This window comes from Rhipicephalus sanguineus, chromosome 8 (genome assembly GCF_013339695.2).
Source record: "Rhipicephalus sanguineus isolate Rsan-2018 chromosome 8, BIME_Rsan_1.4, whole genome shotgun sequence".
Lineage (NCBI taxonomy): Eukaryota > Metazoa > Arthropoda > Arachnida > Ixodida > Ixodidae > Rhipicephalus > Rhipicephalus sanguineus.
In genome coordinates this window covers 79,221,197-79,246,275 of record NC_051183.1, presented here as the reverse complement: position 1 = coordinate 79,246,275, position 25,079 = coordinate 79,221,197, and the positions used below count along the sequence as shown (strand labels likewise).

Here is a 25,079-nt window from a genome sequence, read left to right as displayed (position 1 = left end):
ATCGGCATGCCTCTTTTCCAATCAAAGTTCTTAATCACCGTGAACTGGAAAGTGGTACAATTTCCCGGATTTCTTGAACTGACATTGAGGAAGCAATCTAGCATAAACAACCTGAAATTTTCTTCAACGGAAGGCGAAAAGCATCGAATTGTACATCTGGGCGAACCGGGTACGTGTTGGAACGGTTGCTTAAGCTCAAGTTACGATTCTTGGTATGCATGACATGTATTATAACGTGGCAGTCGTCAAGCGAAATCGAGCGCGAAGGTCACTGCGTCCACAACAACAACAAAAAAAGATATAGCAGCCGTATAAAGTAACGGGATGAGAAGAATGTCTACGCTTGTACTGTGCGCCGGCAGCAACAAGTCGTTTGCTATGCGCGCGCGCGCGACGCGTGCACCGAGGCCAACAGAAGCGCGAGTCCGTACGACGGAAGGGAAAAGAAATAAAATTAAAAAAAAAAGAAATAACGTGCAAGCAACAAATGACCGGCGCGCCAGGACTTTTCCCTCGGCATTGAGTTCGTCGGAGTCTTCGCTTTCTTCAAACCTGTTTGCGCAAACGTACGCACGTGCAGCTACCCTCCCCCTCCTCCTCCCCTGTATACCCTCTCCCACAAAGTCCTCGAGCGTTTGCGATGCCGCTGGCAACGCGAGTATAGGCCACCGTGAAATGTACAACTACACGAATCGGAACTGACCGACATTTAATCGGTCCTGCCTGGCTTGTCAATTGTGCTCCGCAGCAGCTACCATGGTAAGTGACCTAGCAGCAGCGCTAAATGGTCGTTTTTGTTTATTGACCGCCCTTAGCCAAGTTGGCGCGCGACTCTGTTTGACGAACCGCTAACTAATACACTCATAAACGTAGCCTATCTAGATATCTCCTCATTACCATACTGCGTAGCGTACCAAGTCTTCGCGAAGCGGAGCCGTTCGTGTGTGTGCGCGAGGCCTACCTTGAGCAGAGAGATAGAACCGAAACTGACTCATGGACATGCCAACATGAGCGCAAAGCGAAACTTGCACCGGCATTTTGTTCAGTGAAGACACAAATGTTTCGGTCGTGCCATTCGTGGCTCTGCCTTGGGGCATAAGCATTACGAAGACCTCTTTGTTCTGAATCGAGTCATTCCGATAATGGTTGTACGGTGAAGCGGCCCCGTTCCGAACGTAAACAATGCGCAACCATTAGAGACAAGGGAAAAAATGAAAGGGACCTTAGAGAAGAAGGTGCACACTTCTTCGGGCCGAGCAGACATGCTCTTTCTGACCACTGCATTACGTCACAAAAGTTCTCTTCAGCGAGCCATCATTACATCACGAAACACCAGAGGGAACGGCCGATCATATAGCGACGGAAAATTAGGGTCTTGTGTACTTTGGAAGAAGAATAAGCGAACAGGGCTTATTGCAATTGCTCGTTAGCCACGCTGGTGATCGGCGTAACATTGACCCGATAATTCTTTCCGCCGGAATTTGTGCTCGTTGCACCGCCACTCTGACACTCGCATTCTAATTTATCTTCAAGGTTAATTGCAGAATTCGTGGATATCATGCCACATGCTTGAATATAAGACGAGCCATTACTGTTTTGCTGGTCTGAGGCATTTGAGCGCATTTATTAGGCGCGCATCTATTATTATAGTCCGTCTGATCATGCATATAATACGAACTTCAAGGTAGTGGGCCATTACTTAAAAAAAAAAAACAGCGTACCAACTATCCGGGTCCTACAGAAGTATCCATGGCGACTAGCCCAGGTGTTTGCTTTCATCACATCTATAACTGAAACCACACTCGCCTCAATTTATCCTGTTTACTCCATCTGACCGTTTCTAATGTAGCGCTTTGTAATAGCACCCTTCAATTTTCGTGCTTTCAATGTATTTGCAAATTATTTCAGTCAGTTTGGTGGTCCCCGCAAGGCCATTTGGTACAAGCGCAGGCTTGTCTACAGAAAGTGATATTTTTACGTTAACGTAAATACATTGCTAATAGTCTCGCTGAGGCAGACAGACGGAAACAGTCGTATAAATGATATGTAATCCAGTTAAGGGAAACATCTGGATTCCGCCAATTCATCAACGCCACATGTAGAGGGGTTAATATAGAGCTCCTACCCGGCCACTTAGACAAAGTTAACGTTCTGGAGAAGCGGCGAAAGGCGGGCTAGTTGGTGCATAACTTAAAACTTGAAAAACAGCGCAAAGACAGGACGAAGGAAAGTGACACAAGGACGGGCGCTGACTGCCAACTGAAATTTTTATTGACGAAACCAAGAAGAAGTCGATAGACGAAAGAGCGAAAAAAAAAACGATAAGGTTACAAGATTTTTGTCACGTGCGTGACGTCAAATAGCTGATTTCTTTTTCTAACAATTCGAGTTACGGAACGCTTATACATCGATCACCCCTCGGGAGATATTTGAGGCCTTTTTGATCCACCAAAGGGGTAGTTTTAAGTTAACGTTCTTCAGCGGCACCTGTCCGCTATAGAGATAACCTACATTTCTATGAGTAAATACTGCATTGTTCTTGAATATGAGCAGACCTGCAAACTCAAAAGCAGTGAGAGAGATCAACATAGCCATCCAAAACCTGACAGACATAACATTATTATGTAGACAACTAACAACACCCTCACACATTTACAGCAATACCGCGAGCTCTTCTAGTTTTCACATGTATCGTAGTCATTGTAATATGTTGAAAAGCCGCCGGCATGAGCTGCAATAAGGTGCGGAATTTAACACTTAGCCTTCAGAATTGACATTCCAAAGCTTCATTATCATTTATTACCGCCTACCTCTTCCTTCTTCGCCAAAAAAGAAAGGGAAGATATCCATAAGACACATGATAGCCCACGTGAGCATTTGTTCATTGAAATAAACTTCAACAAAAGCACACGCCTGCCAAATATGTCGAACAACTGCTCTCGTCAATTTCCACCCAGTTCGCCAGCTGTGTCCTATACCAATGCTTGTCATTAATATCTGGAGCTGCGTACGCATGTATTGAATAAGAGCAGCGGCATACTTGTTCATTGTTAAGACCTATTCACCCAGCTGACCCGTGCAACAGACGGCCATTACGCTCCCCAATACTCGCAGCTGCTGCTAATAGGGCGAGACGGGAATGTGTCGTAACTTTACGAGCATCAAGCCCCAATGAACATCACTACGAAACAGTACTGACGATTGGGCAAGCTGGTACTGATTCATGACTGGCTGCGCAACACACACACAGACAAAGAAAGAAATGGACACCACGTGTGCCCGTGAAGTTCATTTCTTTATTTTCCGTGTGTGCTGCCACTCCGTAATTTCTGGGGTTTAACGTCCCAAAACCACGATATGATTATGAAAGACGCCGTTGTGGAGGGCTCCGGAAATTTTGACCATTTGGGGTCCTTTGACGTGCACCGAAATCTACGTACACGGGCCTCTAACATTTTCGCCTCCGTCGAAAATGCGGCTGCCGCGGCTGGGATTCTATATCTCAAGCAGTCGAGTACCTTAACCACTAAACCACCGTGGCGGGTGTGTGCAGCTACTCATGAATGACTAGGAAAGGCACACACTTCCGCAGTTGCACACGTGCTTCTGACGTCACTATGCTACAAAGAAAATAAAAAAAATTGTGAGCCATTTCATTTTGTGCTGGTGGATCACTAGTAAAGCTGTCTAGCACACGACAGGAAGGTGACGCGGAATTTTGAGCCACTAGCCAATAACACACCCTGCAACTAAATCCTAAATGTTTGTCCGGAAAATCGCTTTCGAATTCTGCGCGTGGTCCATTAAATTAAAACGAATGATTGAGACGCTTCACTGGGAAGCTATATATATATATAAATGTGGCAGTGTAAGAACAAAACTGGCGATGAGCGCCGCCATAATGGTGTCAGCAGCTGCGTATGCGCTGGATCATTACTTAAAATGGTGTCAATGCACTTACCATACCTGCTTCACGGATAGCCAAGCTGTTTTTTTGGGAAGAGAAATTACGTGTTCCGAGTGAGAACTTCGGAGCAAGCGTCTGAATTAACCCGACCTTTGCAGCCATAGGTGGAGCGAGCCAAGAACACTGAGCTGCTGACCATGGTCTTTCGTGTCCTGGTTTTCAATTAGTGGCTCGGCAGAGGCAGGATGGGTGAGTAAATTATCAATGCGTGCTTGGTTCGGTATGGTCGTATTCTTCCCGGCAGGACGTAATTATACAGACAAATTATTGTTTGTTTTTAATAGTGAAAAGCGTATAGTCAGTCCTTATGGCCACGTCTAACATACGGGGCTCAATCTTGCAGAAATAACAAGGAAGTTAGGGACCACGCAGCGTTCGATGCAACAGAAAATATTAGGCGTAACCTTTAGAGATAGGAAAACACCACAGTGGACCAGAGAACAAAAAGGGCTAGCGGACGCCCTAGTTGACATTAAGATAAACGATTGACCTGGGCTGATCACGTATTGCGAAGGACAGACAACCGATGACCATTGAGAGCGAAGGAATAGATAGGAAGGGGTGGGAAACGCAACCGAATACAGTAGATGATTAGATGGCGTGAAGAAGTTAATACGTTTGCAGGCATAACATGGAATCAGCTCACAACGGACAGGGTAAGTTTGTGACCATTGGGAGAGGCCTTTGCCGTGCAGTGGACAAAATAGGCTGATAATGAATGAATAATGTTGTTAAGTCTCTGCAAACAGTGTGTTAAAAGCAGCTAAATTGGAAACGATGTAGCTTGCCACATTCAAAATGGACGTCGAGAAAACAGCTAAAGTTTACCGAGATTGCGAAGAGAACAATGTAAGCCTGCTCTGTTATATTTTGAATATATTGATTGCCTGGAAATGCTTGTAGGCATTCTCTTGAAGCGAGTGTAAGTGAACAGAACGATAATTTTCTGGTGTAAAATCGCTGTTCGCTCGAAAGAAAGACGCGTCCCGTTGAATTGACAAGCCGTCTCGTACATTTGCTCACGCTACACGTGTGTCCATGTAGCTTTGACTAACGGTCCACTGGCCCTGCCACTTGTTGAATGTTGTCACCATATAACTCCTACATAAAAACAAACATAAACCTGTTTTTCCGATCGTTCGCTTAGGTGTGCAATCGTGAAGCAACGACCGCGTAAGAGCTCCCATCTTCCTTGTTGCCACAAAGATTGCGAAAGCATCGCGTAACATTTGTGCACACGTACCGTTTGTCCGCATCTCGAAGTCATTAGAGAGTGCCGCGTAGCTGACACAGTGGCTGGCATGCGTACGTTGATTTATACAAAAAAATAAAAATAAAATAGTTTTGCGACTATCTCAGTGAGCGAATCGCGTTGAAATCGTAACTTCGTAAATAACTGAAAAATTACAACTCGATGCCATGTAAGACCAATCTGGCAATGAAGATGAGCTCAAAATCGTGTAGTATATGGCAAAAACATCGTAAAAATATAGAAAAATGGCGAAACGGACATGTGACTAAGCACCAGTAACAGAAGTGGAAATGGATTACCAGGGAAAAAAATTGAAAAAGATTGAATAAAACACATGCATAAAACGTATAAATTAAAAAAAAAAGACACATCATTACACTGAGCTCACCGAAACCACAACCCAGAGATTCAGAATAAGCGGATTTTATCAGCCGTAAATAAACAAACCTCCTCAGAGAATTCACAACAATAAAAACCAAGCGAACGCGCTAAGAGTAAACACGTGACATATACAGGGCGTCCCACTTATCACAAAGCACGATTTAAAAAAGGAGAAACGAAGTTACGCGAAGCACACCTAGCGCATATTGTGCCCTGCATACTGTAGTAGCCACTGCTAATTCCTTCGTTAATGAGATTTAGTTAATTGGTCCCAATTATGGTTCTCACTCGACAGTATTAACGTAATCATGAAAACGTCAATGAGGCATATGTAGGCATGCTCATATGACATCTAACTGAGCTATCTTCAGCAACGTATGAATTTCGTGCCCATTTTTTCCTGCTGATAAAGAAAGCCTGCGAAATATGAAAAATAACACGCGACTAGCTCCCACCAACAAAAAGGTGGGAGCGTAGTATTGACTAGCTACCTCACAGTGATCCTCTTTGAGGGCGCTGCTTCCTGATGCGTGCTGAAGTGTGTTCAGACGTCATTTTTTTGTGATTTCGCGCGCTTTCTTTATTAGCCAAAGAAAAAAAAAAGTGAACACGCAATTACTACGTTGTTTAAAATAGCGCCGTTAGATGTCATTTGAACATGCCTACATATGCCTCATTGACATTTTCATGATTAGGTAAGGGAAAGTGATTAGTTCCCAATTTCTATATTTACTAGTGATGCAGAACTATCGGTAAATTGACTATCGATAGCATCGATAGCTTTTTTTAACTATCGATAGTGTAGACAAACTTTCGATAGTACTACTATCGACAAACTATCGATAGTGCAATCGGTAATACCATGGTTAATATTGCTAGCGATATTACTGCCACGCGCGTTTATTGCTTTGTTTTGGCGTATTCGGGTTTCACCCACAAAGACCGTTAGCAACGTTTGACGCAGACCGCGCCGTAATGTTTGAGAAGCTTCACAATTGTTTGAGATCATTCTGTTAATATTACGCGCCGGACGCGAATAGTCAAGTTTATTCGAAAGCTTACGCGAGTACCAGCGATAACGCTGGAAGGTTCGATGACTGGTGTATAAAAAACGACGCGTTGCACCGATGATCAGATTATTCGGCGGCCGACGACTGTTCTCGGCGCTGTCAGTGAGCAGCGTGATTTGTTTTCGGTTTTCTTTAGTTTTGATTTTCTGGGCACAAGTTCGCCCAAATAAAGGGCTCAGTATTTCCAAATCTCGCTGCAGCATTCTTCACCGTCACAACCACGTGACAATACTATCAATAGTGGTGTGAATAATGATGCTGTTGCTGGTGGGCCAAATTGCCAAAATATTTGCGATAGCGTTCTATCAGCTTCGCTTAATTTATGAGCAACTTTTGGCGAAAAAAAATCAATTATTTCTGCAGTGAAAATGGCGGAATATGTCCATCAATAAATTCACATCGAAAAGCAACCAGTTCCACCTTATTTTCGCCCCCTACATATAATCCTGCGTTTTTCTCAAAACAGCATTTCTTATTTTGAAATCATAAAATGCAATGTAAATTTGAAGCAGCGCAGTTCCACCACATGTGAAGCCTTCCTTCCCGCTACAGATGAACAGTTTGACTTTATGATCATGTGTCAGCCAAACACTCAGGCGAAGACCACAAACACGCCAACTTTCATGCCCTTCAGCCTCCTCCTCCGACTCCATTATGTACCACGCGCGCGGGGAAACAAGCTTATTCTGGAATGAGTTTGTGCTGTTGATTTTATACTATCGATAGTTGCACCGAATTTTTACTATCAATAGCCCTGTCGATAGTATCTTTTACCATCGATGGTTCGATAGTGACTCAGCTATTGATAGTATCGATAGTACCATCGATAGTTCTACATCACTAATATTTACTCGCACCTACGAAAGCGGCAGAAACATAAAAGAATGTCACTCTCCTGCTCGAAAGCCGCAGCTTAGTTACAATGACTCAATGACAGATAAACTTAACAGTTATTGTAAACTGCATGTACAATTGAAATTGGAAGAAAATAAAGAAACACATCCTGACATTTAACTCAGAATTAAAACAATTTCTTCAAATTCTTTTTCCCATTCGGTACACTACCGACGTGTTTCCTTACTTTTTAACTGTTCCTTGTTTTGCATTTATTTTTATTTTATTCGTAGACAAACAATACAGATTGTTCGCGGATTATATTGCAAAAAGTTCTCCAACAGAAAGAAGGTTTAGCTTAGGAAAACATTTTTTTTCTCGTTGAATTCATTGAAAACGATGGAATTCTTTTTAGGGTTAATCGCTTTACTGTCATAAATGAATCCAATGGCACTGAGGAATCAAGTTTTTAAAAATTTTAATGGAGTTAACAATAGCATGCAGAAATTAAGGTGCGGTTAGGCTCTGAAAGTGAGTTCCAAAATTTGGCTGTACAGCAGGGGTAATAAAAGCTAAGGCTATAAAATTTTCAAGGTATTTTAGAGGTAGACGCAGGTTGCATTAGAACTCAAAATTACTATTATTTAGATTTTTTAGTTTTTATCTTTTTGTTTTTTTAGTATTTATACATATGTACTTTTTCTTAAGGCCTCCTATCTGCAGAACATTGCGATTTTGCTACCAACGCTTTACAGAAGTGGAGCTAAAATTGTGCGCGTACAATAAAACTAGATTTGTTATGTTTTTTTACATTTGTCGATGTATGAAAATTACGAGTTATGAATGGTTTATTTCTTTGCTGAAAAAAATAAAGAAGCACCCGAGCTACAGATTCGAGTTCCAGTTATGTAAATTCTACTTTTTAATGCATGCGAGAATTTTTATTTGCTTGGGCCTGATAGCTCCCGAGATAAAGGTACACAAACTCCAAAAATGTTGTCTTGAGAAAAATGCAGGATTATACGTAGGGGGCGCATTTCCTTTCAACGTCTCAAAGAATAAGGACCAAAAATTGTTTCTGAAACTGTTAGTACCCAAGTGTAATATATTTTATGAAAGATAAAGAAATTGTCTATCAGGTGATTGCAAAATCTCAAAATTGAATTTTTTTGCCATTTCAAGTGAGTTTCATATCACCTTAATAGTAGGAAACACAAAATAAAGCAAGCAAGTATACTAAAACAGCAAGAAATCAATTTCCCATAGCGTATTTATATGCACTCGCATCATTTGTTATGACTACCGTGGTTATTTATAGAAACTGTGTGTATACTCTATGTTGCTCACTTGTAGTTAATTTTGAGAAATAGAAGTGAACGACGCTGATGGCTCACACGCGAGCACAGGGTCGACAGCGAGCTACGTGGTCAAGGACAAGGCGGCTAAGCAAAACTGCGCTTCGCAACCCGAGGGCAATGCCAAAGGCCAAACACCTGCTGCGACCAAAGAAAAGACACCGGCAGCGCCCCCTGCGACAACTGAGAAGGCGGCCCTGAAACGACAAGTCGGGCTTGGAAGTGCAGTAGCCCTTATTATTGGAAGTATCATTGGTGAGCAACCTTAGCGCTTATCATTTTGCGACACGCATTATGATCAACTGTCTATAAATGCATTTGATGCCAAATGGGTTCAAATTTGGCATCAAATTTGATGCCAAATTTGATGCCAAATGTTTAGAGACTAAAGTTGAAGCAAGTCGAAGTGTTAGAATAACGTATAGTGTGTTTTAGAGCAAATAATCATAATTACAACGTAAATTATTATCCAAATATTGTACAGTCGGTCATCATATATTTCTTCGAAAACAGATTTCAACAACCCGCTCAACTAACGTGCGATAGGTATGCCAGCGAGCATTCCTACGAAGGTGAAAAAATTATGTTGAAATTCCTGCCGAAACACGCCACGTCCAACGTCTCGTTAAGCACGGTACTGCCTTCACCAAGGCGATCGTCTGAAGCAAAATATTTCAACTAAAAGTGATACAAAGAAACTCTAGGCAACAAGAATACTTATTTCATCATAAGCTCAGTAATTCTGGTCTCTTCCTTGCCAGTAGCGTCCAGAAATGGCAAAAGTGAGTCGCGTCTCCGAATGAGGACGCCATCGTATCGCGAAGGATTATAGTGAAAGAATGTTCCAGTTTCGACCCCGTGGCTACGAGTGGCGTTGGCTAACACTCACAGAATGGCACTTACAGAAATACCCAATAAAGTGGATGGAGGAGTGGCCGCCGCCGTAGCTCAATTGGTGGAGTATCGTAGGTCTAGGTACGGTCCCCACCGGTGGCAAGACGTTCTTTCGTCCACTTTAACCCTTTCAGTCTCGACTTTCTTTTGGTGTAAGCAACTGGTTTTCAAAATTTGAAATGCGCATTATCATGTAATTCAAAAACATGAAAAAATTTGTCCTCCCACTTTTCAATCAAGAGTAAATACGGACCGAATTAATTTGTAAAATACTTATTATTGTGTAATATTTCCATAATTTTTTCGTAATTTCTTACTTAAAAATTATTTCAATGGGATAGCACAGTACCCAATGGCCAAAATTCCAATTTTCAACACAGAACTAAGATAAGTGCCCTACTCTGCATAGTGAAAGAAGCTGCCTCAGCAAAATTCACGAATAGCGTTACCACTTCTGTAATTTCTTCGTTCACATGTGACCTCGTTTGTTGAGTGTACCAGGTTGGCACCACATCTAGAGCCGGTGCTAAATATGAGCTCTTGAATAAGAACAATGCTTTATCTTTACCACGTGCTTGCTGACTGACCTACAAAATTTATGATTCCAGTTGGAATCACTGGGACTGAAAGGGTTAGTTCATAGTCCCTACATATAATTACTATCCTTCGAGTTAGAACTACAGAACCATGCTTCGCTATGCTTTCCTTGGCTACAGTATTTCGTTGCTTTATAACAGCTGTGTCTAACAAGAAAACGGGCCCGTCTACCCACAATCGCCTTCTTTCGAAAGCTTCCCTTTGAATCATATCCATTCTACCACAATCGTGACAAACAAGATTGCACGCTTAAATTTGTCAATGGCTTCAGGTTCGCATAAATCTAGTTTGAACTTGATAGTTTTGTGTTTGTCATAATTTTAATCTCTCTAGCATTTCAACGCTTCCCTGAATGCATGTGCCTAGACGGAAATAAAAAATTTATATCTATTACTAAACTTCATATACGGCGCTGAGCAGAGCCGCCTCCCAGCTTGCCCCGCATTCGAAGTTTACGAACCAATAGCTTTTTTTTTTTGCTCCTACCTAATCACAGAAGACAAACTCTGGACCATCCAGCGAGTCAAAGAAGCCGCCAGAGCCGAAGGATTCATTCATTCATTCATTCATTCATTCATTCATTCATTCATTCATTCATTCCTGAACTTCATCTAAAACACGATCAAACGGGTGGTGGGGGGACCTGAACTAGGAACTCATGGCAGAGTCGATTTTAAGGGCAAATCTCCTTAGGGTGTGGGTCTGTACCTCCTCTGTAGTATGTAGTAGTAGTAGTAGTAGTAGTAGTAGTAGTAGTAGTAGTAGTAGTAGTAGTAGTAGTAGTAGTAGTAGTAGTAGTAGTAGTAGGTAGCCACCTCTAGTTCATGGAGTGTTCGCAGATGGCGCTGTCGTAGCCACCTCTAGTTCTCAGAAAGATCCCTAGATGGCGCGGAGACGCTCGCTGCGTTGCAGATGCGTGCTCTAGTCCCCCCCCCCCTCTCTCGCCTCGCGAGGCCGACGCAGACAGCGTCTGCTAGCGAGTTTCTGGGTTTAGAAAAAGTTTATTTGATCACAGGATGCTACTAACAGTTGGGTACAGTGTCGTAATCAAGGACAGTAACATATGCAAATGCCTAAGCACTATATACATGAAACATTTTTACACAGAAGTCCAAGTCCACAGGACATCTTCAACACATGCTACTGTGGGCTAACATACACTCACAACAATCTTATTTTCACATAATATGCATGACTTCGTGAACATACAAGCACATATGTACAACAGATGGTATGGCGCAGGCAATGTACAGAATTGAATTAATGTTAGCATGATATGTATATATACAAGAACCCACACGGATACGGGAACATGCACACACAGAAATAATAAATACATACATATTATATACATTCATCGAGCTCTGTCTGATGACCTGGCTACAAGAACCAGGCTAGATGGAAAACCAGTTGCACACGCCCATCAACCACCGACAGTAAACGGCATGACCACTGCCGTAGGAATTCCTCTTCCCCAAGGAAGAACAATTCCTCCGACAAATAGGACATAAGTTCGGGTAGAGTACAATCGTTCCAGAATTGGAAACAGAGATCGGCGACGGCGACCCGCTCCAACAGCCTCACACCTGTTACGCCACAAACAAAAAGCCCCCGCAGCAATTAGAAGGCGTGCAAAGCGACTACGCGAGCAGCCGCCAGATGTGACGAAACGATTAACTCCTAGGCCACGAAAACCAGTATTAACGGCTCCCCAAAATACCCTTGCAATTACACACTGCTGCAGCACATGCTGGTTGGACTCTTGTAGCGGACAGTTAGGACAAGTGGAAGATGGGACCATGCCCCATCTCACCAGCCTGTCTCGTGTTGGGAGTACTCTCCATCCCAGACGCCGCATGAAGTCACGGAGATGACCAAGTAGAAAGGATGCCGTTATCGCGCTCCACGAGACACGACTCAAACGTACTAGACGGGCTGGAGGAACCAGAGGGAGCAGCAGGGCTGCCGTTGTATCTACAACCCGGTTTTCTAGAATGCCCACATCAGGGCAAACCTGCTGTGCGTGCCGATAAAATGCTACTGCCGTGGAGTAAAATGCAGGCACGTTAAGTACTTGCGGCGCGGAGTTAAGACGTGCTCCCGGTAACAAATAGCGTAACTTTATGCCTAAGAAATAGCAGGCAAGATCACGTGCTGGACACTGGTCACCGTTTAGAAAGCGAAGCAAGAATCGCAGAGCAAGCAGCCGGCAGCGAACAGACACAGATGGGAACGCGAATCCACCACTGTTGCGTGGTTGTCCAAGCGCAGCGCGGCAAACCAGCTCAGTGCCACCCGACCAGAAAAAAATCACAGCATATCCACGGAGTGAATGATGATGAGTGGGCGTAGCTGCGGAGGTTCATCGGTAAACCGTGAATCTTCCGTGAATTCTGCCCAGTACATCATTCCCGACGTGAGATCGGGCGCGTTTATACTAAAGGTTCGATGAGTTATCACGACTTGCAGCTCACTTTAATTTTACATGTACGCTGTGAATTTTCATTGTTTAGAAAACCATTGCTTTAGAAAACATCTGGCGTCTTTCGTTAAGCAGCTGGCGTCTTTTCGTTTTGCTTTAGAAACATCTGGCGTTCTTTCGTTTTGCTTTTAGAAAACATCTGGCGTCTTTCGTTGGTTTATTTCATCAATCAACGGCGTTTTGAACAAAATTTTTATCGTTTAATCACGCACAGGAAAAATCTCACCAGGCACTACCTTGGAGGTAAACAATGGCTGCTAATGGGAATGAGAGACAGAAGAAGTCGCCTTTTAGCTAACACTTACACTTCTACTTCTACTAACGTTTCTTACTGGAACATGCCAATGGCTGCTAATGGGGAATGAGAAACAGAAGAATTCGGCTTTTAGTTAACGCGCACTCTGCGAATTTTTTATTGTTCAACAACGCACAGGAGAAATCTTCCACCGGCACCACCTTGGAGGTCAAGATCTGGTACTTGCGTTAAGACTGGTTACGCACTACGACGGGGACGAACGGGTGTCGCTTTAAGGAGCTTCGCCCCTAAAACAAGCCAAGAAGGGATTGCAACGACCTAGTTATTCGCAAGGAGGGCTGCACAACATGAGAAATGTACCATGCACGGCCGCAAAATACTGTCTGTGCTAAGTACCTTCTTTCCAACAGCGGTAAATCGTACTCTTGCGCTTCCCAGACGCGTCTTTACATCTTCGAGTACTGAAACCCACACGGAGGATGTTATGCCGTAGTAGGTATGATCAAGCCCCAAAATACGAAGAGAGCCGCTTTTTTGAAGGCGGAAGAGGGACTTAGGCACCGGAAATATTTCCATATTCAGCGAAAAGCCGTAGACTACGGGATAGGCTGTCCTCATTCTTCAGATACAATGTGATGTCATCGGCGAAAGCTGTCACCTTCACAGTATCACTTCCAGGTAGCGGGTTTCTTGATCGAAAAAACCGACTGCTCGCCCTGCACAACTGTTCCCTGACCACCCCGCATATGTAGCCACTGGATTTTGACCTCTAGGGAGGTCAAAATCCTGTGTGAGATTTCTCCTGTGCGTGATTAAACAATAAAAATTCACAGCGTACATGTAAAATTAAAGTGAGCTGCAAGTCGCCATGACTCTCATCGACCCTTTAGTATAAACGCGCCCGATCTCACGTCGTTGATGATGTACTGGGCAGAATTCACGGAAGATTCACATGTGACACGTGTCATTGGTGGAAGGCAATCGTTCGATTTATTGTGGTGACGTACGCTAGGGGGACCGTTGTAATGAAGGGACCACGTAAACCAACAGTACAATAAAAGTTTTATGTTTATTATATACACGGTGTTTCTCACGCTTTGACTTGATCATATACTGGGCGAATTACTCGGAGTATTCACGGTTTACTGATGATTCCCTCCGGAGCTTCGCCCCACTCATCATCATTCACCCCGTGGATATGCTGTGGATTCTTAGGGGCGAAGCTCCTTAGGGTGTGGGTCGTTCCCTCCTTTGTAGTAGTAGTAGTATGTAGCCACCTCGCCCGATCGGCAACGGGCGAGGTGGATCGGCAACGGGCGAGCGCCGATCATCAACGGCGCGAGGACCCTGCCGTACGAGAGTTAAATCACACTAAAAGACATACTTTGCGGGCGGTATACTCGAGTGAGCTTTCAAAGTTTTCGTCTTAATGTACATGATAAAGAGATTATTTCTACGAAAAACGCAACGCACACCTTGAGCAAGACGTTTGGTTTTGGGACGCTAAATGGGACCATGAGGCGATGCGAAGCCGGAGCACTCTCGCACGATAGCGTTCCGTTGGCGTTCGTTGGGCATGCTACCGACCTCGCGTCGTGGAACGCGATAGAGGAACGCTACGCGCGTCCTGTCTTCCCTCTAGCCTTGCCGTTAATTCTCACAGGGCGAGCGGGGAACACCGGTCGCTCTTGGCGCGCTTTCTCTTTCGCTCGGAGTCGCGCTCGCTCTTGGCGCGCTTTCTCTTTCGCTCGGGAGCGGACATTTTCCTTGCATTTCACCGATCACAAAGCGATGATAATGAAGGGACCACGTAAACCAACAGTACAATAAAGGTTTGATGTTTAATATATATATATACACGGTGTTTCACACTCTTTATATGATGTACTGGGCGAATTCCACGGAAGAGTTTCACAGTTTACCGATGATTCCCTCCGGAGCTTCGCCCCACTCATCATCATTCACCCCGTGGATATGCTGTGATTTTTTTCTGAAGCTTTCGGCTACTGGGTTCATTAAGTTTAAACAGGCAATGCTGCCTCTTTCTTATTTGCTTCTATTTTTTGCAGGCTCAGGAATTTTCGTCACACCTAGCTCCGTATTCAGAAACTCTGGCTCCATTGGTGTAGACCTGCTGGTGTGGGTTGTTTGTGGAATCTTAAGCATCATAGGTGAGTTTGTTCTTACCATATGTTTCAGAAGATAACAAACACGAACCTCAAAATGAAAAAAGAAACATTGCGATTGTATTGTTTGTACCTTTTGTTTAAGTGTTGAATTATACAGAAAGGTTTTTACCTGTTGAAAATAACACTTTCTTCTCTTCAACTTAAAGCAAGGAGAGTGAAAGGCCGTTGACAACAGGAAGAATATTATGTTGTTCCTGATGCTGTGCTCGCGCCGGGGTTTTCGAAGATAAACCTCAACAGCCCTCATCTGAGGAACTTCAAAAAACGAATGTCTTTTTCAGAGTACCATGGCTCTCCGAAGGAGAGTCAATGTGTCTCTCTTAAAGGGCGCTTCACCAGGTTTGGTAATTTTGAGCTTACAAGCGCAATGCATGCACTGGGCGTTCACAATTACGCCTGCCAAAATTTGCAATGCTACGCGCCGCGTAAATAAGTCAAATTTCAAGCTGAACGCTGCTTGTCTTTCTCGCGGCCACGTGCCTAGAGAATGAGGGGATGACGTACATGGTGAAATGGCCTTACGTAGATGGTTGTGCTGTGACGTCGCTCCTCTACGTAGACGACTGTGCTCTGACGTCGCCAACAGTAACCCGTGACACTGCGATAAATATTCGACACGACGTGTTGTTTGTGTAATTTGTTGCTTGAATGGATGAATAAAACTTGATATTAATGATAAACCACACAAACGGAATGTGTGCGTTTTCTTTTTTCATTTTTACTGCAAATCGCAGTGAGATTCGAGACTAATCCACCTGCGTTTCGCACGCGTTCGTGTTCTCGCCCTTTGCACATCGTGCAGACGCCACCCTTCACAATATTCTAACGCGTTCCAGTGCTCATTATGCTCATTTATCCTCCCGCGTCTAACTAGATGTTCATGCGGCACACCGCCAGTCTAGCGTCCGTACAAATGTCGCAGCTTTCGTGCTCAGTAATAGCATAGTGGTAATAGGTTGAAAGCCAAGCGATCGGCGAGGGCGCATTCGGCATAACTTTTAGAGATGAAGTGCAAAGAACGCCGCCACAAAAGCACTCGCGTCTCGGGGGCTCGGGCTGGTTCGGGCACGTCATGCGCACGTGACATTGTGTGCGCATGACGTCTTCATGCGTATGCGTTATGTGATCCTCTCGCTCGCGTGCCGATGAAGGCAGGGAAGGGATTTGGCTTGCGGAGGCTACACGGGGCGAGCGGCAAGAGTATAGGCAAGAGTTTGCAGCTCGCCTCCTCGCATCATGGTTTCGCGCTGCTACAAATTATTGTTTTTCTCAGCTTCTAACGGACCGATTACAAAACTTCTTGTGGCATAATGATCTTTACTGGGCTCGCAACAACTTCCAATGTCTAACTAAAATTCGTTATGTCACCGGGTGAGGGGCCCTTTAAGGGGGTTATAGAAGTGAGAGTCACACGTAGGAAAAAAAAAATCACGCCATATCCACGGAATGAATGATGATAAGTGGGCGAAGCTCGAGAGGGGGAGATCATCGGTAAACCGTAACTCTCCCGTGAAAGTTAGCCCATTACATCATTAGAAAGACGTAAGACTGTGCGTATATTATACAAAATCAACTTTTATTTTGTTCTTGTTCGTTTGTTGTTTCGTTTCTTCGGTTGTTCTTTTCATTTCGTCGTTGTCATGGCGGCTGGATTGCGAGGTCCCTTCATTATGACAGCTTCAATGGTCCGTGAAATCAAGCGAGACAGGTTCTTGTACTGGCTGCAGTGGGAAGTTTGTAAACACTAAATCTATGCCCGTCCCTCGGATCGTGGTAGGTTGCATATGGATACATCCGAGTGCGTATTTGGAAAACATGTGCTGCACGATACAGTCATTGGCAATGAGGTCCACGTTGAAGTCCCCAACCAGCACAAACGGACGGTTCTTGTACTTGTTGTCGTAGTCACGTAACGCAGCGTCTATAAACGACTTGACGTCCCCGATAGGTTGGGTGCAGGTACACGGTCATGACGGCGACTAGCAGACGGCGACTGAATCGGTGGACCGGTGTTTCGACGCGTGGTGGTGATTCCGGGCTCGATTGTCGGCTCCGCGATGGAGTGCCAAGCATGAAGCTTACCCCGCACCTCCACCAGTGTAATGAAGTGGGATCTACGAGGACACGGAGCACGACAAACAAACACGGTTTATCGATCAGAGAAAGAACTGCAACGTCTTCTTCGTCCCTGCGCTGGGCCAAGAACACTCGCGCTGCTTCGTTGCCATCACCACTGGCACATACGCACGGCATAGGCGGTCACGTACGAGCTAGGAGGGACAAACCCACGGCTTTAGGAGCTTCGCCACTAAAACAAAATAACTACTATTTATAGAGCGTATAAACGCTCTAAATACGGGCTTGTCGCGAATTTTTGTCTGTACTTCCTGCAGGCGGACTGTGCTACGCGGAGCTGGCGACGCTGCTGCCGGCATCTGGCGGAGACTATGCGTACCTGACGGCTGCTAGCAAAGTCCTGGGTCGCTTCGGCGACGCGGTGCCTTTCCTGCAGATGTGGTGCTACTCTCTGGTCCTGGATCCAATGAGCGCCGCACTGCAGGGTCTCACCTTCTCGAGCTACGCGCTCAGCGTCATCTACCCTACCTGCGAAGCACCTTACGAGACGACCGTGCTTGTCGCGTTGAGCTTCACCAGTGAGTTGTTTCGACGCGGCTAAAATATTGTGTGGTAAAAAGGTTCAAATACGAGCAAAAAGAGATCAGAGTGGGTTGGGGAACAAACTAGGCATACGGATATTTTAGACGAAATCAAGAAAAAGAAACGGACACGGGTACGGCAAGGTTAGCGCCTCGGTGTGATAACCGGTCGTCCTTAATATTGACAGACCGGATTCCAAAGGAAGTCAAACGCACCAAGGAGAGGCACAGACTTACGTGGGTATATGAGATTATGAATTTCGCAGGGTTAACACGACAGCATCAAGCACATCACCTGGTGTGCTATTTCGGACACTGTCAAATTCTACCATATTGTCACATTTTGTAATGGCAACATTAAAAGCTAATGAGAGAGACCGCAGCAGCTCTGTAGGCGAATTAAAATTGACCAGTAAAACTGATAGTTGGGCGAGTTGGTAGGTATTCATGGTTAAATTTGTAGCGCGCACAGTTGACAGGGACGCAAACAATAGAGACAAGCGAGTACGAACTCACAACTGTTTCTTTTCTTGAAAACAACCGAACATATAAGCACCACGAATCACGATGAGGGAAGAGGGCCTCTAGATACGAGGGCTACATTTGGCGGCAAAAAAGACGATACTAAATGAACCCACTTTCAACGCAATGCTCGACTGCCTCGATCGGTGGAGAAAATAGGATAGCGTTATGACTCCCGATGCTCACATGAGCGTTTCAAAATAATAAGCACTCTAGCTAAAAAAAATAAGCACTCTAGCTATGCAGCTGAGGCCCCGGTCTGTATGCCCTGGTCTGAGAAGTAAGCAGTAATATAACGCCATCCGATACCTCGCTCTGCGCTAGCTAACGACAACGGCATCAGGTTGTACTCATCTCCTGTAACCACTGAAAACAGGCGCCTGAAAAAGTGAATGACGGCACGCTTGTGAGACTCTGCGTGGCTGTAGGGACCTGTTGCAACACCTGCTGTAGGCCCTTGTTGCAGTAGAGATAGCGGCCCGTTATCTCTTCTACGCATTACGTGGCCTGCTAAACTGCTCTTCAGGCTCTTTACGGTATTGATAACCGATAATGAAGATGTGGGTGCGTAGCATAAAATGAGTTCCTCATTGCGACTGGATCCTAATATAAAACAGCCTTCTGGCAGATAGCTACAATCAGCTCTTCACAATCAAATCAAACTTAGTTTGTACTAGGAAGTTTTTTTAACTATTTAGCCTATGTGGTGACTCAAGATAATAGCTGTAAATCACACGTGTAGCTGGTTACTGAACAACTAAACTACAAATTTTGGTAACGAGATAACGAGCGATAGCAAACGCTTTCAAACTTTCAAATAACAATGTTTTTTAGAGACTGACAACCTGGGCAAAATATTTTGGCATTGCCTTTGGTATAGACTTCCAAATAACTGCGCTGGAGTATTTTAAAAGCCGCTTCTCGAAAGGGTTTGCGAGAAACAGCGAAAATAAAGTCATTATTGCTCGCGCGTTTAAGGGAGTGCCGACACAATTTGAGGCACCAAAAAAATGGAATATTTCTCGTTTTATTGTCGGACAGTGTGGAGCCATGGAAACATACATAAGATATCTTAATTTGATTTCAAAGTTTTCATCGCCCAGCATCTGCAAGCCAGCCCCACAGCAATGAATATTACATGACGAGCCAACACCATTCGCTGGGTTTACGAATATCGCGTCATGCATGCGGCCGAAATCGCCGAAGTCACTGTCGGGGTGGCTGGACGAAAATTTACTTGTTGTTTATGTGCACAATGTGCAACTGACTGCTGACGATAGAGCTGTTGTTAGTATACGTCACGAGCAGCTGTCCCTACGTGAGACTGTGTTGGACACGTCACTGTGAAATCAGCTCCGTGATATCGAAAGCGAAAATGACTTTTTGAGGCAACAGTTTTCAAAGTATATTCACCGCATTGCAATACACCACAATCTTCTTTTTGGGTTCTCGCCACCGGTGTTGTTAAATAAAAGAACAAGACGAAGATGTTCAAAAATTTGTGGCAGTACTTCTTTAATATCGCGAGACAAACAGTGACATATTTTAAATGAACTGCGTCTTGTATATTCGCAGCCCTGGCAACAGCTGTAAACTGCTTCTCTGTGAAGACATCTGCGAGAGTTCAAGACATCTTGTCCAGCATCAAGTGCCTCATTTTGATATCAGTCATTATTACTGCCGCAGTATTCGCTTCCACTACTACCCGTAAGTTAAAACTTTTTTTACTTCTGATTTACTTATTACAGTAAAGGTGATTAAGATGGGAGTGTGTTGCATGTCCAAGTAAAATATGACACAATGTGATTAAAACCTTAGATTTCTTGGCATATTTTAAATTAACGCTATTTTTAAGAGCTTTTTTTGCTTCGCTGCTAGCCAGACCACCCCAATGCATGTTGCCGCCTTTCATAGATCGACGCCTACTGAAATAGCGGAAAGCCTTTGGTTAGGCTACCTTGCCTGAATTACTTTACTTGCTGAAGATCTCTTGATGTTGAAAGCTGCACCATTTTTTCGTATTCGGTATATAATGAAAGACGACTATTCCCAATGTCCGTCGAAGTCGTATGTCTAGTCAAACACGAAGAGTCGGCTTTTAACCGCAAGCAGTTTCTGGTAATCTATATAAAAATAAGCATATTTTTCAAACCATTCTTCTCGTCCTAGATATCGCTATCTATCCGCATCTAAATTCTGTGTGTGCCCCTCATAAATCTTCCTGTTCGATGTCATATCGCGCCTCTCTTGGGCGGGCAATATACTAACTTCTGTTGACATCAGTCAAGCTCGAATAAGAAATATAATTTGCCTAAGAACAGTCTGGGCATCGTTGGTATTTGCCGCTGAAATGAGTTGCCGACCTTGCATTTATTTTTCGCAACCACTTACAGTAGTAAAACATTTTCGCTTAAAGTACGACGTATACAATATGGCCTCTGTTTCAGGGAACAATTTTGAAGGTGAAGGAATATTCAACAAGCCTGAGTCTGCGAGCCGACTCGTCCTGGCATTTTACGGTGCACTCTTCTCCTACGGAGGCTGGTGAGCCTAGCCACATGCGTGTTGATGTGTCATAGATGTTGGTATTCAAAACCACCGGGCATCTTTATTTATCGTTAACGCCATATCGTTGAAGAGCGCGTTTCGCAGAAATTCCGGTGTTGGTGTCGGCGTCGTTGGTTGTGAGTGAAAAATCGCCGCTGTCCGTGAGCGAAAGTTCGAGATCGATGCAAAGAAATAGACAATAAAAAAATATTCGGTTCAAGTCAGAATAGAACCCAGGCCTTCTACGCGGCAAGCAGATGTTTTACCATGGAGCCAAGCCATTGCTTGAAACCGCTTCATAAACAAAAAAAAAACGCTATAAGAATGTCACGTAGTGGGAGGAGTCTCCTTAACGCATGTAATATTGCGTGGCAGGATCGCAAAATCCCCCCAGGCGTCAAAACAGGTAAATTGAGTAACGAGTGGGTGGTTTAGAGCTGGCCACCCTTCACAACGTATGCAGCGGCGTAGGTGCGCCTGGCACCTTACGGACGCGTAGTGGGTACTTCGCAAGTTCGCAAAAGGAAGACTTATGGTGTAGTGGGCACTTTGCAACTGTACTTGCAGTACGCATTCTAGGATAGTTTGAAACGACCAATGTTACGCGTACATACGTTCTGTTCCTTCCGGCACTTCTGAAGGCGATGCGCACGCAGCCCGATTACGCTGTCGCGATCTACTCTTGACGACGCAGCTCAGGCGTCCTCCAAGTTTTCTTTTTTTTTTGCGTCGAAGGTTTATAGTGCGCGCTTATGTTTCTTCCCTACGCTTAGAACATCGCCAGGTCCAATGAGTGCAGCTCTACAACAAGCAAGAAGTACAGCTAACCATCTTCACATAGTCTGTTAGTCACTGTGGCTAAAAATAGGTCACAATGTTATGGTGAAATAGTTCAGCAATTAAATCATTCCAGCAAGGCGAGAAGGAGAAACTCATTACTTGATATTAAGGCGCCAATTGATAAATAAGTCATGAAATTAATACAGAATACTGCGTTAAAATAACCTCTCGAGAAGCATTATTGATAATCTATAATTTTATGGCACTAGAACTTAGCGACATTCCGTTACTTGCGCAGAACCTCAGATAAATCACCGAATGGATGTTATTAAAGACCAAGGGCAGGCCTGCAAAAGATACCAAAATTGGCACGGAAGGAATGTATGACTGACATGACTGATAGGTCGTGACATCAATAACGTGATGTGCTCGTTAACTACGTCACGGTTATTCCTAACAACCACATTGGACCATTTGGGGATACTTGCCCATTCTGTACCACCGAAGCGTCCGCGGTTACAATCAAGCACCTGTTGTGGACATGCCCTGGCCTGAATCAGATACGGCGGCGCTACCTGAGAACAGTGGGCCTTCATCCGACAAGACCACCAGATTATGATTTGTGGCTCTATGGGCCCCACCATAGAGCATTGTTGATGTATATAGCGGAAGCCGGCCTCTACCTGTATATTTAACTATGTATGCCGTTGGGCAAACTCTCGAAATTAAAAAAAAAAATATGCGGGTGTGGGCCAGGGATATGCAGGTGTGAACCACACGTACAAAGAAGAAATGATGTGTGGTAATACCCGCATTGGATGCGCGCCTATGAGCCTGGAAATGGAACAAAACTGCTCGCGGCTAGCGCTATTAAAGACGCTTATATGGAACATTAAGGTCGCCTGAATATTTTTTTATCTTGACCGGTCATAATAAAACAATTACAGTAGAAAACACTGCCCCCTTGGTTGCATGGCTACAATTCGGTCAAACGTAGAAACGCAGTTTGCAGCTAAGTTGTTCGCTAGAGGGTTCAAAATTATCATCCAAATTTCCATCCACTGCCGCTCAGTAACCTGTTACTGCAAGAGGATATATATCGCTGCTTCCCTTCTTCATGTTCCAGGAAACAGGTATGCCTAATCGCCGAAGAGGTCACCGAGCCGAGCAAGAACATTCTAAGGGCCGCCCTGATCGGCATCCTAACGGTGACCGCTATTTACGTGCTCACCAACGTGGCCTACTTCGTCGTTCTGGACCCGTACACCTTCGCGAGCTCCGAAGCGATCGCCGTGTCCTTCACCGCCGCAACGTGGGGAGTCAAAGCCGCTGGCGTCATACCGGTGGCCGTCTCCATAAGCACCTTCGGTACTCTCTGCGCTGGCTTCTTCAGCTCCGCGCGCGTCATCCTAGCAGCGTCCAGACAGGGACACCTGACACCCATCTTCTCCTGCATCACCGTCCAGTCATCCACGCCGGTGGCTGCGATCATGCTGCGCGGAACCCTGGCCCTGGCATTCACGTTCATCGGTTCCGTGTCGTACATCGTCGAAGCATCCGTGTTCCTCGACAACATGTGGGAGATCGTGGTGCTCCTGTGCCTGTTCGGCCTCCGGCGCACCATGAAGGACGCCCACAGACCGTACGCCGTTCCGCTGCCCCTGGCGGTCATCAAGTTCCTCGTGTCGATCGCGCTGTTCGTGATCCCCTTACTGCGACCAGCAGACTACGTGCAGTACGTGGTCATCCTAGCGATGTTGGTGGCCGGTGGTGTGTACTACGTCGTGTTCGTGGCGTTCGCGTGCAGTGTTCCAGGAACGAAATCCATCACGCGGTTCCTCCAGAAAGTTCTGCTTTCGGCGCCCTGCACGAACGATCTGGAGATCATGTTGAAAGAGAAGATGTGATAGACGTGTGTTTGTGTTGTGAATGACGGCGAGCGTTATTGTTCGTGAATGGTCTTGTAGGTGTCAGTACACTAAGGCGACTGTTTGAGCATGTTGATAAGACGTATAGTGTCACGTGGTTGTGAGAGCGAAGAAGGCTGCAACAAGACTCGTACATACGAAACTCTTCACTGGGCCAACTTGTTCCCGAAAAACGAAAGGTCAAAGTACGGAATCACACTTGTCAAGAGCCCCCAGCCGGCCGCTTCAACTGTTCTTTTCTGCAGAAATATGCAAAGACCGACGCCGTAATGATACCTAACATAGCCAAACTGCATGTTAGTTCCTTGTGCTATAATTCAAGCTCGAACGGAAGCTTGTAGCTAACGTGAGGTAGCAGCTGCAGACAACAACAGCGTCCACAGCCACGCGCTCGACAATTGTGCTTCTGTCTGTACAAGCAGTTCACGCTGTACACTGATAGCGGCGAGGCCTCGGCCGTCGAGTAATCTGATCACCGGAGGAACGCGTCGTCCTTAATACATCAGTCATCGAACCTTCTAGCGTTATTGCTGGTGCTCGCGTAAGTTCTCGAATAAACCTGACTATTCGCGCCCTGCGCGTAATTAACAGAATGATCTCAAACAACCTTTGAAGGTTCCCGGACACTGCGGCGCGGTCTGCGCCAAGCATTGCTAACAGTGTTTCCGGGTGAAAACATACACCAAAATAAAGCAATAAACGCGCGTGGCAATAGATAATATTATCTGGAGTTTTGCGTGCCAAAATCACGATATGATTATGAGGCACATCAAAGTTGAGAGCTTCGGAAATTTCGACCATCAGGTGTTATATTTCGCGTGCACTGACATCGCACGGAACACGGACCTCTAGTATTCCGCCTTCCATCAAAATGCCACCACCGCGACCGGGATCGAACCCGCGACCTTCGGTTCAGCAGCCGAGCACCGTAACCACTGTACCACCGATGCGGACTGTACTGTCATTTGAGATTCTTGATAACGTAGTACGGGTATATTTTTCGTCAGGATTGCCCCGTTGGCCAACACTTCGCTTGGAAGGTCAAACCTCCTGCTAAGCTTCGCAACAACACGACAACCTTCTGGCCTGCTTTGAATATCCTTGGCCTGCTTAACGATACATTCGTGCGTGCAACATGCGAGGCCATGTTCTACGCCCCAGCGCGATCAGCGGAAGCTGCGAGCGGCGCCCTTGCGTGCCATGTTTACTCGCCTACATCCAAATTGACTAATATGGCAAGCGTAGGCTAATGTTGGTTAATGTTGACTACTTAATTTGTTTTTTTTTTTACTTTTTTTCATTGCTCTTGCCCACACGCCATGCATTACGTTGTCCTCCATCTGTAAAATTGTACATGGTGGAAATAAA

At 45.0% G+C, this 25,079-nt stretch overlaps 1 protein-coding gene across 1 annotated transcript; it reads left to right on the top strand.

Moving 5' to 3' along the window:
• The first annotated feature begins 651 nt into the window (after positions 1 to 651).
• On the top strand, positions 652 to 25,079 carry LOC119402148 (b(0,+)-type amino acid transporter 1). The gene is made up of 8 exons (XM_037669270.2): positions 652 to 759; positions 4,066 to 4,156; positions 8,911 to 9,114; positions 15,158 to 15,259; positions 17,671 to 17,931; positions 20,032 to 20,163; positions 20,904 to 21,000; positions 22,910 to 25,079. Exons 2-8 carry the CDS (start codon positions 4,153 to 4,155, stop codon positions 23,688 to 23,690), a joined length of 1,581 nt encoding a protein of 526 aa, XP_037525198.1. The 5' UTR covers positions 652 to 759; positions 4,066 to 4,152; the 3' UTR covers positions 23,691 to 25,079.

Bases quoted from the DNA above. Each gene is read 5' to 3' on its own strand.
- LOC119402148 (XM_037669270.2), top strand. The intron at 17,932-20,031 runs GTGAGTTGTTTC...GTATATTCGCAG, and splicing joins TGTCGCGTTGAGCTTCACCA to CCCTGGCAACAGCTGTAAAC. The intron at 20,164-20,903 runs GTAAGTTAAAAC...CCTCTGTTTCAG, and splicing joins ATTCGCTTCCACTACTACCC to GGAACAATTTTGAAGGTGAA.